Source organism: Bufo bufo, chromosome 3 (assembly GCF_905171765.1).
Source record: "Bufo bufo chromosome 3, aBufBuf1.1, whole genome shotgun sequence".
NCBI lineage: Eukaryota > Metazoa > Chordata > Amphibia > Anura > Bufonidae > Bufo > Bufo bufo.
In genome coordinates, this window is record NC_053391.1 from 361856472 (window position 1) to 361870853 (window position 14382).

Genomic DNA, 14382 nt, shown 5'->3' on the forward strand with positions numbered 1-14382 from the left:
GTCCGTGGTCTGGGCTTCGGTGACCCACAAACTCTACATGTCTCAGTCCAGTCAGAGTCCTGATTTCCACAAACACCACATGTCCAATATCCTGGGCCACCCGTGACCATCGGATAAGAGGGAGGTGGGGAACATGGTACTGGACACTTTTTGTTTTTCAGTCCGTCCACGTCATCCTTTTTCACCATGGTATCATAATACATATTTCCTCCAAATGCTACCCTTGGCCATTGCTCATTCTTCACTTTCTCTGCTGCCCGACACCAATATTGCACAATCTCCTCACATTCCTGATCCTTCATCCAACCACTATGTGTTCTTTTGAACCTTTCCCAAACTTCAGAATCTAAATTGCCGTGTTTCATACCCGTCTTCTGTAACACCTTCTCTTTCTTTTTCTTGTCTTGTTTTCCTTCTACATCTTCGACTATGTGTTTGGCTAATTTGTACCCCTTAGGTATACTCTGTGTATTGCCCATGTCTATGTGTTAAGAATTTTTCTACCGGACGTCTAAAAATTTCTAGTCGAAACTAAATTTCAACAACCATCTATCTGCTTCCTTATAGCAGATTTCCTCACTAATCTCCTGTTAGTGTATCAACTATATTACAGATAGGAAAACTCTATATTGTCTTAACACTTTCTCAGAGGACTCAACGGTTCACTATTTCCTCTACTGGCATTTTCTGTGATACGATACAAAATCCAGACAACAACCAAGACATATATAACAACACCAATGACCAATTCAAATGTTTCCCAAGACCAATCAAATTCCATATCTCAGCATAAATAGGTTCTTACCATAATAGGCTTGACCGTCAGTAAGACTTCAATAGACCCACTGCCTCAGACCCGGTTGAAGATACGGGAAACACAGATATATTGTGTAAGAATTAAGTTCTTACCTTACAGCTCTGTATATTTTATCTGTGAGTCCAGTTCTCCTCCTGTCGCGGTCAGAACTGCAGGGTCAAGAGTCCACTGGTCAAGCCCCACGTTGGGCGCCAAAGAATTGTCAGGGCAAAGACCCCTACTCTGATTTATACTGAGTTCCAAATTAGTATGGCAAATAGGTAACGAGTACTCGTTAGAATTGAATGACACAAACATCAAGGTTGTAGCTAAACAAGTCTCTGTTTATTACTTATGGAAAGCAAATACTTATACCACATTGGGGCCAGTTCCGGTTATACACCCACCCACTTTACATGAAAGTCATGAAACATCTGGACATATAGAAATGCTTATGAAGCAGAAGGTATAAATGTCAGTTAACCGCAGACTTTCTATACAAAAACGAGACAAACATTTATCAGAATAGAGGAAGTAGATATAGCACACCAAGCAGTTTCCATTTCTCGAGAATAGCAAAGGTGGGGGCTAAGTTACACCTTCCCTTGTCTGCAGACACACACAAAAGTCACTGATCTCTCAACTTCAAAAAAGGTCATACAATGTAAAATGGCTGCTGTAGACACAAAGATGGAGTCTCATCCCTGACAGCTGCAGGAGATATCTTCTCCCAGTGTCTAAAATGTGCAGAGAGATCATTTGTAGCTATCATATTCTACCTGAATGCATCCATGTTCTTCATTCCTGTGCAGAGCTGGCTATGTAAAAGTGCATTGAGTGTCCCTTAGGCTACTTTCACACTAGCGTTTTGGCTTTCTGTTTCTGAGATCCGTCATGGGCTCTCACAAGCGGTACAAAACGGATCAGTTTTCCCCTAATTCATTCTGAATGGAAAAGGATCCGCTCAGAATGCATCAGTTTGCCTCCGTTTAGTCTCCATTCCGCTCTGTAGGCGGACACCAAAACACTGCCTGCAGTGTTTTGCTGTCCGCCTGACGAAGCAGAGAAAATGGATCCGTCCCCATTGACTTACATTGTGTGCCAGGACGGATCCGTTTTCTCTGACACAATAGAAAACGGATCCGTCCCCCATTGACTTTCAGTGGTGTTCATGGCTATAGAAGACTTTATACAACCGGATCCGTTCATGACAGATGCATGCGGTTGTATTATGGTAACGGAAGCATTTTTGCAGATACATTCCGGATCCCCAAAAAACGCTAATGTGAAAGTAGCCTTATTTATCAGGAGCTGTCAATCCAGTTATACTAATACACAGGAGCCATTATTATGTCCTAGCTGATTGTATCTCCCTAAATAATGTAATTTGCCTAATTTAACCCTCTGAGGGCCAGCACAAGCCATCCATGAATGGATAGGAAAATTGCGACTTTATCATACCGATACATTCCGCTGGTCCACAAAGGTTTTAAATTTCTTATACCTTTTCACTGCCATGAGAACATGGCAGACAAGGACTCAAGAGTGTCGCTAAGATGTGTTTGCATGCAGATGATTTCCAAGGATCGCTGTAGAGGAATGAGGTGTGAAGGCCCGCAGTAGAGGAATGAGGTGTATAGGATCGCCTGACATAGCAGCATGTGTGTTGTAACGCACTCCACAAGGATTACTCCAGGAGAAATGGGTGCCGTATTCCAGGTGCTTTATCATTGAATCTGCGGACTGTCTTGGGGTTTTGGATGACATGGAATGTGGGGAGGCTAATGGCTTCTTAGACAGCTCTTAGCATGAATACTCAACATGGTGAGAAGAAATGTTTCCATGACAGTGGGATTGTCTCTTTACTACACATATTTTATATTAGCATTAGTCCATTCTGTCAAGTAAGTAGATATATTTATTGTATGACTCCAGAAACTGTATTGGAACTTTTTGTCCCCATGTTGAATGGTTTTATTTTATGTAGTTAACAAATGCATGGATTCCTGATAGTCGTCAGCAGTTTCTTCTAGTTGGAGATTTATCTGCTAGAGGCAGGATATTCATTATGTGGCAATAACCTTATAAATAATCCCCTTGTTAAAGAAGTAACTTCCTCACAGACAGAATAGAGAATATCCCTTTATGCCGTCACTACGTGTCTCCCTTTCACCCAATTCACTTGCTTCTCTTTACCCCTTTCAAAACTTTCTAGCTTTTCATACCTACATTTTCTTTGCCGGCTCCCACTTCATCAATCTCATAGACTGTGTTATCTGCTCCTGTCCTTCCCAGTAATAAAGCAGGATTGAAAGATCGCATACGAGGAGCGAGTGCACCAAGGCAGAACACTCGGAGCAAACAGTACTTGGCTCCTCCAGAACGGACTTCCCCTGGGCCAGACCTGACCGCAGAAACTCCCAGTCCTACCAAAGTGCAGAAAAGTTGGAGCTTTAATGATCGTACAAGATTTCGGGCATCATTACGACTTAAACCAAAACCCCAAGCAGATGGTGAGTACAGATACATTAAAGGGTCTCTAAAACTAGTTTGCAGCTTTTCTAAATCTACTCTACAATCAATTCCTTTACAGTCAAACTCTATTACACAATACAGACTTTGGGGGAAATTTATCATAGACCATTGTTTTACTCTGGTCTGTGATATCCCCGTGTGCTGCGCTACTGCAGTCCATGCACCTAAACTGATATCGACACTATAGTAGATTTCAGTCTTCTCTTATGCCAGAAAACAAGCGTAAAAGAAAATAAATATGCGGGGGCCACTGTCCCCTTCCTTGCCTTACTTTTTTCCCTTCTCAGGAAAGTGGTGAGGGAGGTGGAAAAATGCCACTTGTGCAACATTATTTGCACAAATGGCATTAAAAGAGTCGCAAACACCGTCTTTGTAACTTTTTACACCAGAAAACTTGCATGGGGGGAATGATAAATTTCCCCCTTTATGTTTTTTGTCCTCTTAAATGGAGTCTGTCAACAGGGTTGACCAAGCAGAACTGCTGACAGTACTAGGTATGGCTGGGGAGAGCAAGACACATATACTTTTTGTGGAGCTTTTAGTATCAGTAGTGTAAATACTATGCCTGGTACTGCTCCTGCAAGTGCCTGGAAGGCGTTGCTTCAATGTGATGCACTCTCTGCATTGAGCTGCTACACAGCCCCTTCCCTCTGCTATGAGTGACAGCTGTAGTGGTCTGTCACAGAGCAGAAGGGAGTGGCTGTAAAGTAGCTTAAAGGGGTTTCACCATCTCAGACAATGGGGCATATCGCTAGGACTCCCTTTAATAAAGTTTTACAACATTCTCCACACAATGGCACTGAATAATACAATACCTTATTGTCAGTAGTGTTTCTGATGCAGTCTACCTGTGACAGCACTTCTAATCATATGCCCCCATTGATAAATCCTATTAATTCGATTAATCAGCGCCAAGATTCTTATTGATGTTATTAAAGTCACTTAAGTCACAAATGGAAGCCCCATTGTAAGCTATCTATATAGTACTCATTCAGCCAACACCTTTTTTTAAATACATCTGTCAGCAGATTTGTACCTATAAAACTGGCATCTATGTTGGCCCGATGTTCATATGTGCCCACATTGCTGAGAAAAGGCTTTGCTCTCTCTGCAACTGACACGCCCTCTCCACTTTGATTGACAGCAGGGTGGATTTGATTTAAATCAAAATGATTTAAATCACTAGTCAGTAAGGCTTAATTTAAATCATAGTTTTCTACATAAAGACTAATTCTTGCTGGTATAACTTATAATATGCAAGTAGATGAAGATTTTTAGAATAACAACTTTTCATATTAGTTTGATTAGGTTGATTCTGCATTCATAGGTTTGTAGAAGTTAGGATTAAGGTCTTTTTCTCAACTCTGTTCATGTTATAAAATTTTTGCTGTGAAGAAGAGGCATGTGATCTCTGCTGAGTCAAATTCAGTTTTGAGAACTGCAAAAGTAAACCAAGCATCTGTGATAATATCTTGTAGGCAGAGAAACTGCCCAATAATCTTACAAAAACCTCTGGAAGAGCATGACAATGTGAATGGATTAATGGAATTTATTTACCAAAAAAATTACACACATAGAAACATAGAATGTGTTGGCAGATAAGAACCATTTGGCCCATCTAGTCTGCCCAATATACTGAATACTATGAATAGCCCCTGGCCCTATCTTATATGAAGGATGGCCTTATGCCTATCCCATGCATGCTTAAACCCCTTCACTGTATTTGCAGCTACCACTTCTGCAGGAAGGCTATTCCATGCATCTACTACTCTCTCAGTAAAGTAATACTTCCTGATATTACTTTTAAACCTTTGCCCCTCTAATTTAAAACTATGTCCTCTTGTAGCAGTTTTTCTTCTTTTAAATATTCTCTCCTCTTTTACCTTGTTGATTCCCTTTATGTATATAAAAGTTTCTATCATATCCCCTCTGTCTCGCCTTTCTTCCAAGCTATACATGTTAAGGTCCTTTAATCTTTCCTGGTAAGTTTTAAGATATTAAACAATATGGGTCCCAGAACAGATCCCTGAGGTACCGCACTGGTAACAAGACCATGGTCTGAATATACTCCATTGACTACAACCCTCTGTTGTCTGTCCCTAAGCCACTGCCTAATCCATTCAACAATATGGGAGTCCACGTACAGCCTTGTTCTACATAATTAAAAAAACTAATCTTTATTTCATGATGGAATAACCTTTGGATGGTTATATATTTTCCTCAAAAAGCATTTTATATAAAAAAAAATCTGATTTAAATAAAAGAAATCTCATAAAAAAAAAAAAATCAGATTTGTTCGATTTTTTTTTTTTTAATCATTGATTTTTATCCACCCTGATTGACAGGGCCAGGCAGTGTAAAGATCGCCATGCCTGGCCCTGTCAATCAAAGTGCAGAGGGTGCTGTAGTTGCATAGAGAGATGAGAATCCAATGTTAACAGTAATGCCACCTAGAGGCTCATTTGCATATATTAAAACTTCATATTTTTTCAGTAGTGCGGGCACATATGAACATGAAACCAACACGGATGTCTTCAGCTGCCAAGCGCAGGGGACACTTAAGGGGGTTGTCTCATGACAGACAATGCCCCCATTGGGACCCGCACCTATATCGAGAACGAAGCCCTGAAAGTGAAGGAGTGCGCACTGCGCATGCACAGCTGCCCTCTATTCATTTTCTATGGGGTTGGCGAAAAAAGCTGAGCGCTGTCTCGACTATTTCCGTTAAGCCCACAGAAGTGAATGGGAGCAGTGGCCGGTCATGCGCGGTGCGCTCCCTTTCGCTTCTATGGGGAGCCGGCTTGGTGGTGGACGGACTGGAGTCCTCCAGCCACCACCTTGCAGGTCTCCGTTCTCGATATAGGTGCGGGTCCCAGCGGTGGGACCCGCACTTATAAGACAATGGGAGCATATCCTAGCGATATGCCCTCAATGTCAATGATGAGACAAAAACAAGGAAAAAAAGCTTCACCTGCTAAGGGAAGTTAGTCTTTACCCCTTTTGCTTGAATATCTTCAAACTGCTACAGAATGCAATTTTAAGAGTATTCCTGCAGTCAGACAAGTCCCCCATTCCTCCCTGCCTCTCCATCTTAGTCTGGAGGCAGGCTATTATTATATCATTATATTGTTTATGTGCACTAACATGACCTCACAGTCATACAGGAAGTTCAGGAAACGGGCAGGTCTCAATACACTTTAATAGACAACCAGAAAACGATGAAAGGACTGGAAACTTAGCAGTTTCTTACAAAACCTGCTTGTGTGTATGTGCAGGCATACTAGACAGTACCAGTGCAATGACACTGCAAAAAGTGCTACCCACTTTTCGTAGGTGTCTGAATGTCAAGTTTGCCTGTATAGGCAGGAAGGATTTCTCACTGTCTGTCTCGGTAAATCTGATATCCATCAGTGTGGGAAAGCTGGATATATGTCATGTGGGCCTGTACCCACTGTCCAGTTATCCTTACATTAACCCAGCAGACCCAGGACTCTGAAAGGCAATTCTGCCTAGCTATGGCACTAATTAGGAGTGAGGAGGGGGATCTATTTAGGTACGTTTAGTATTTAGCAGTCCCTGTTACAGCTCCATATAATGTGTTACCCAGCTTTCCCGGGCCCCTGAATGAAAAACCTGTCTAGCTAAGCTACTGTATAGACTATAGAGGATTTATCACTGGGATTCTTATTCAGCTTTTAGCTACAATATTGGGGATACACCAATTCATAAATAGGCTGATCTGGCATTCTATCATCTGGGTAACAATGTCTGCGGTGAGGTTATAAGGGACAAAATGGTTTAATAAAATACACACAATGCTATACCGTATTTTTCGCCCTATAAGACGCACCGGCCCATAAGACGCACCTAGGTTTTAGATGAGAACAATAATAAAAAAATGTAGATATATTTAAGAGTTGCACAACTAACCCAGAGATAATGGTAGGTGCTCTGATCGATATGATACTTTTCACTCCATAACGGTGGAGCAAACAGAGAAAATTCCATTGTGAAATGTCCAATTAAGCTACACACCTGCGGTAAACTCACGAGATATATCGGGATCTCAGAGGTAAGCGTACACCGGCTGCTTTACACGTGGGACGCCACACAGCACGGATAAACACCTGGAGAAACCCATCTACCAGTGAGTACCATATATATACAAAAGTTTAAAGTGGTAAAATCTAAATCCGCAGACATCCTGAAAACATAGGTTGGGATAATCCTCGAACAACCTTACGAAAATTGTGGATTTAATAATACTCAAATCGTGTGTTAATAGGATGAACATTATGAACAATCCGTTGTGACTTTGTCGAGTAACCATCGTATAATTCCAGTATTGGATTTAGGTCCACCCTTAATACAGAAACAGGGTGCATCGATAGAAATATATATTGAAAAATCAATTGCAAAATAACCGCCGTAAAATAATCGCAACAAAATCGGATGAACTACCATCTTGATGCGATTTTTTTTATTGATTTCTTTATTGATCATTTTGCAGTGACATTCATATTAGTTCTATACAGGACTCTGGTGTGTATACAAGCACATACTAGGTTAACCATACGCATGTTTGGATTTTTGTGCATTTTGTTTTTAGCGTATAATTGTTTTTAGTGTGAAAATTGGCAATTGAATGTGATTGAATTTTATTGTTTTATTGTTTATTAAAATGCTGGCAGCTTGGAACAGATATTGAGTGCCGATCGAACTTTTTTTTAAAATAGTAACATAGTACATAAGGCCGAAAAAAGACATTTGTCCATCCAGTTCGGCCTGTTATCCTGCAAGTTGATCCAGAGGAAGGCAAAAAAACAACCCTGTGAGGTAGAAGCCAATTTTCCCCACTTTAGGGGAATAAAAAATTCCTTCCCGACTCCAATCAGGCAATCAGACTAACTCCCTGGATCAACAACCCCTCTCTAGTAGCTATATCCTGTAATATTATTACACTCCAGAAATACATCCAGGCCCCTCTTGAATTCCTTTATTGTACTCACGATCACCACCTCCTCAGGCAGAGAGTTCCATAGTCTCACTGCTCTTACCGTAAAGAATCCTCTTCTATGTGTACAAACCTTCTTTCCTCCAGACGCAGAGGATGTCCCCTCGTCACAGTCACAGTCCTGGGGATAAATAGATGATGGGATAGATCTCTGTACTGACCCCTGATATATTTATGCATATTAATTAGATCTCCCCTCAGTCGTCTTTTTTCTAAAGTGAATAACCCTAATTTTGACAATCTTTCAGGGTACTGTAGTTGCCCCATTCCAGTTATTACTTTAGTTGCCCTCCTCTGGACCCTCTCCAGCTCTGCTATGTCTGCCTTGTTCACTGGAGCCCAGAACTGTACACAGTACTCCATGTGTGGTCTGACTAGTGATTTGTAAAGTAGTAGGAATATGTTCTTATCACGGGCATCTATGCCCCTTCTGATGCAACCCATTATCTTATTGGCCTTGGCAGCAGCTGCCTGACACTGGTTTTTGCAGCTTAGTTTGCTGTTGATTAAAATTCCTAGATCCTTTTCCATGTCAGTGTTACCGAGTGTTTTACCATTTAGTATGTACGGGTGACTTGCATTTTTCCTTCCCATGTGCATAACTTTACATTTATCAGTGTTAAACCTCATCTGCCACTTATCTGCCCAAGCCTCCAATCCCTCTGTAGTAGTATATTGTCCTCTTCAGTGTTAATTACTTTACACAGTTTAGTGTCATCTGCGAAAATTTATACTTTACTATGCAAGCCTTCTACAAGATCATTAATAAATATATTGAAGAGAATAGGGCCCAATACTGACCCCTGAGGTACCCCACTAGTGACAGTGACCCAATCTGAGTATGTACCGTTAATAACCACCCTCTGTTTTCTATCATTGAGCCAGTTACTTACCCACTTAGACGTTTTCTCCCAGTCCGAGCATTCTCATTTTATATACTAACCTTTTATGTGGTACAGTGTCAAATACTTTGGAGAAGTCCAGATATACGACATCCATTGTTTCGCCGCTGTCAAGTCTAGAACTTACCTCCTTATAGAAACTGATTAAATTAGTTTGGCTAATTAGGGATCTGGTGGATGCCAGCAGACTGTTCTTTTCTAGAACAGCCTGCCTATAACTAAAGATGTGAACTTGGCCTATGGAGATTATGTTACGTTTTGTTGGTAGTTCTTTTTTCTATGTTGTGATTCTGGGTTCAGTGGCCCTTTAACAAACTCTCCACATGTATGATTGTTTTGGCTAAGGCTACTTTCACACTTGCGTTGTTCTTTTCCGGCATAGAGTTCCGTCACAGGGGCTCTATACCGGAAAAGAACTGATCAGGTATGTCCCCATGCATTCTGAATGGAGAGTAATCCGTTCAGTTTGCATCAGGATGTCTTCAGTTCAGTCGTTTTGACTGATCAGGCAAAAGAGAAAACCGTAGCATGCTACAGTTTTATCTCCGGCTAAAAAAACTGAAGACTTGCCTGAATGCCGGATCAGGCATTTTTTCCCATAGGAATGAATTAGTGCCGGATCCGGCATTCAGAATACCGGAATGCCGGATCCGTCCTTCCGGTATGCGCATGCGCAGACTGAAAAAAAAGTGAAAAAATAAATGCCGGATCCGTTTTTGCCGGATGACACCGGAAAGACGGATCCGGCATTTCAATGCATTTTTTCGACTGATCAGGCATTTTTAAGACTGATCAGGATCCTGATCAGTCTAACTAATGCCATCAGTTAGCATACATTTTGCCTGATCCGGCAGGCAGTTCCGGCGACGGAACTGCTTGCCGGATCTCTCTGCCGCAAGTGTGAAAGTAGCCTAAGCCTGCAAATATTTGTAATGGGGAAAAGGGAATAAGCTTCCGTCAGACACATCTAGCATTTCCCTTGATCCATGTTGAAATGTATTTTTGCCTGATTGTTTCTTTACCCCAACATATGTTAAACATTTAATGCCCATTAGATGGTCAGTGGGTTCCACTGAAATTGTTTGATTTGACGTAAGTCTAATGTTTATGGCCAGCCTTAGGCCTCTTTCACATGAACGAGACGGATTGGCTCAGGGTGCGTTCAGGGAAACGCATTTTAATGCGTTTTTCACGCGCGTGATAAAAAACTGAAGGTTTACAAACAACATCTCTTAGCAACCATCAGTGAAAAACTCATTGCATCCGCACTTGCTTGCGGATGCAGTGCGATTTTCACTGAAGCCCCTTTCACTTCTATGGGGTCAGGGCTGCGTGAAAAACGCAGAATATAGAACATGCTGCGTTTTTCATGCAACGCAGAACTGATGCGTGAAAAAAAACACTCATGTACATAGACCCATTGAAATGAATGGGTCAGGATTTAGTGCGGGTGCTATGCATTCACGTCACGCATTGCACCCGCGCGGAAAACTCGCTCGTGTGAAAGAGGCCTTAGGGAAACTTCATACATTAAGGAGTTAATTAATGTATGCAAACACCTGCACCAGATATACCTCAGTGGTACTGGGTGATTTAAACTAGGGTTATAGCTAGGGACCCTGTCAGGTTATGAATAAGGCGCTCAGCCGAAACTCGTACACTGGATTTACTGCACTGCTTATCAGACATGTGACTATACATGTGAATGTTTTAAGAAGAGGGCAATAAAAAGAAGCTTTTAACTGGATAATGGCTGGTGCTAGAAGTTTGTTGTAAAATATTAAAAAAATATATACTTCTTTACTGCTGTTAGTGGCTTTTGGAGAAGCATCGTGTGAAGACCAAAATGATGCAGCAGCTTTAAACTAGATATAAATGGTAACTCATAGCATTCCATGTACAAAGAGAAAAAACAGATCCTTGAACCAGAGCTGGAGACAGATCTAAACATCATCCCCACAAAGTAGTTCCATCTATCAAATGCCTAAACATATGTCAGACAATGCAGAATAATTATTACAATCCAACTGAGAATGTTAATTTAGTCAATTGTAAGACTGGTTCCATCAGACAAACAGAAGTACATTTATGAACAATCAGCATACAATTGATAGATTTGTACTGCATGAACAATAACAGAGCAACAGTGAATTTTATTATTGTAGTATTCTCATGTCATATCTCATAATCCGCCATATAAATGCACACAGTGATATAGCCACTCTTAAACGTATTCCTTTCCATTGCTTTATCATTGCTTTAAAGGGTTTCTGTCACCCTGCAAAACTCTTTTTTTTTTTTTTGGATAGTTAGATTGCTCATAGTGCGATATAGCAGAATATAATGCTCTTACTTACATTCATGCGGCCGATTCTTTATAAAACGAACTTTTATAATATGTAAATTCGGGCTCTACCAGCAAGTAGGGCGTCTACTTGCTGGTAGCTGCTGCAGAAATCCGCCCCCTCGCCGTGTTGATTGACAGGGCCAGCCGTGATCTCCTCCTCCGGCCGGCCCTGTCAGTAATTCAAAAATCGCGCGCCTCGCGTCATTCGGCGCAGGCGCTCTGAGATGAGGAGGCTCGTATCCTCAGCACTCCCTCAGTGCGCCTGCTCGGATGACGTCTTCTCTTTCGGTGACGTCATCGGCGCAGGCGCACTGAGGGAGTGCTGAGGATACGAGCCTCCTCATCTCAGAGCGCCTGCGCCGAATGACGCGAGGCGCGCGATTTTAGAATTACTGACAGGGCCGGCCGGAGGAGGAGATCACGGCTGGCCCTGTCAATCAACACGGCGAGGGGGCGGATTTCTGCAGCAGCTACCAGCAAGAAGACGCCCTACTTGCTGGTAGAGCCCTCATTTACATATTATAAAAGTTCGTTTTTTAAAGAATCGGCCGCATGAAAGTAAGTAAGAGCATTATATTCTGCTATATCGCACTATGAGCAATCTAACTATCCAAAAAAAAAAAAAATGAGTTTTGCAGGGTGACAGAAACCCTTTAAACATAAATGTCATTTTATTTCTGTATGACTTATTCCATATTTTTTAGGCTTGGTTGTATCGGTAACTTCAGAGTTTTCCTGTAGGGGAATAATTAGATGTGCAATTATTTCAAAAATTCCACAAGGTCTGAAACAGAGGTCGCAATAACGCCTGTACAAGCGTCATAGACGCTTGTTCAGGCCATTTTACTCCCTGGAAAAAGTCTAAGGCGTACCGATACGCCTTAGACTTTTCCCTGCCATTCATCAGTGCAGTGAGCGCTGTGAACGGCACAGGCAGCGCACCGATGCTGCTGCTGCCTGAAACAACCAATGACAAAGCTCCTTACAGTGAGGACCTTTGTGATTGGTCAGTTTGAGTGGCTGCCGGAGCTTATGGCACACTGCTCTGAAGTAACTAGGAAGGAGGCGCGCGCGATTGTCACTGGCGGGGTAAGTGGCCTTGTTGCAGCGCCTTGTTTTAACTTGTTCAGCCTCACATGCTGTATGAGGCTAATCCGGCTGGTTACCTATAAGTGACGGCCGGCAGCATGGTGAGTGTTGTGTCACCGACAACGTTTCAGTTTCCCGCGCTTATCTGTAGTGTACAGCTCCTAATGTGCAGGCAGTGTGCATCATGAGGACGGGAATACAGTACAGCTGTTACCCATAGCAACCGGAGACAGCCTGTTCTGTAATTAGAGGAAGCAGCCACAGTCTGTTCATAAGTCACAGTCTGGCAGATTGGCACTGTTCTGGGGGTAATGTGGCTGATGGGGTTATGACTTAAGAACAGACTGTGGCTGCTTCCTCTAATTACAGAGCAGGCTGTCTCCAGTTGCTATGGGTAACAGCTGTACTGTACTCCTGTCCTCATGACGCACGCTGCCTGCACATTAGGAGGCTGCTGCCACATGGTTACTTGATGGGCCTTCAGGGCCTAATATGGCTGGTACTGTCATGCCTGGCCCATGTGATGGATGGCAAACCCCTGTGACCGGCGGCACAGAAACAGCAGCAAAAATGTAAGGGATTGTCCCAAGATCAACACTTTTTACCTCTCCATACTTAACCCAGAGAACACTAGAACATGGTAACCAAGGTGGGGCCCCCAGCGATCATGTACTTGAAGGGGACATGTCTGTTTTAGTAAAAACTTGCATTTCCCATGCAATAACAATTCTGAAGAGTCAATTCTTGTGACTCTATATTGTACCATTCCTCTATTATTCCTACTAGAACTTATGAACAAATTGTTAGTAGTCTGCAATAAAGGTCCAGCGGGGGGTTACCAGTTGACAGCACTGATTGAATAATATCAGGCTGTGCAGTGACACCCCCATCTGGACCTTCACTGCAAACTGCTAGCAAGTCATTCATAACTAATAGCAGAAATAAGAGGATTGGTGCAACATAAGGTTATAAGAATAGATGCTCCAGGATTGTTATTATATGGGGGGGAGGGGGTAGCTTCAGAAACAGACAAATCCGGAGAGGTGCGGGGTCCTCTTTAACAACAGGTGATAAATATCGATCTTAGGACAAACCCTTTAAACCTCATAAAATAACTGCAACAGTGACCTCAGTGGTGCCGACCCCTCAGAGCAACAGTGACCTCAGTGGTGCCGACCCCTCAGAGCAACAGTGACCTCAGTGGTGCCGACCCCTCAGAGCAACAGTGACCTCAGTGGTGCCGACCCCTCAGAGCAACAGTGACCTCAGTGGTGCCGACCCCTCAGAGCAACAGTGACCTCAGTGGTGCCGACCCCTCAGAGCAACAGTGACCTCAGTGGTGCCGACCCCTCAGAGCAACAGTGACCTCAGTGGTGCCGACCCCTCAGAGCAACAGTGACCTCAGTGGTGCCGACCCTTCAGAGCAACAGTGACCTCAGTGGTGCCGACCCCTCAGAGCAACAGTGACCTCAGTGGTACCGACCTCTCAGCACAACAGTGACCTCAGTGGTACCGACCCCTCAGAGCAACAGTGACCTCAGTGGTGCCGACCCCTCAAAGCAACAGTGACCTCAGTGGTGCCGACCCTTCAGAGCAACAGTGACCTCAGTGGTGCCGACCCCTCAGAGCAACAGTGACCTCAGTGGTGCCGACCCCTCAGAGCAACAGTGACCTCAGTGGTGCCAACCCCTCAGAGCAA

General features: G+C 42.9%; 1 protein-coding gene across 3 annotated transcripts in view; it reads left to right on the forward strand.

Annotated features, from left to right (window-relative positions):
* KCNQ4 (potassium voltage-gated channel subfamily Q member 4) overlaps positions 1–14382 on the forward strand; it is a 215588-nt gene that overhangs the window by 184397 nt on the left and 16809 nt on the right. For all 3 annotated transcript variants that reach the window (XM_040424529.1, XM_040424530.1, XM_040424531.1), the window contains exon 10: positions 3092–3309. In XM_040424529.1, coding sequence (XP_040280463.1) covers positions 3092–3309 — 218 coding nt within the window. The remainder of the gene's footprint in view (positions 1–3091; positions 3310–14382) is intronic.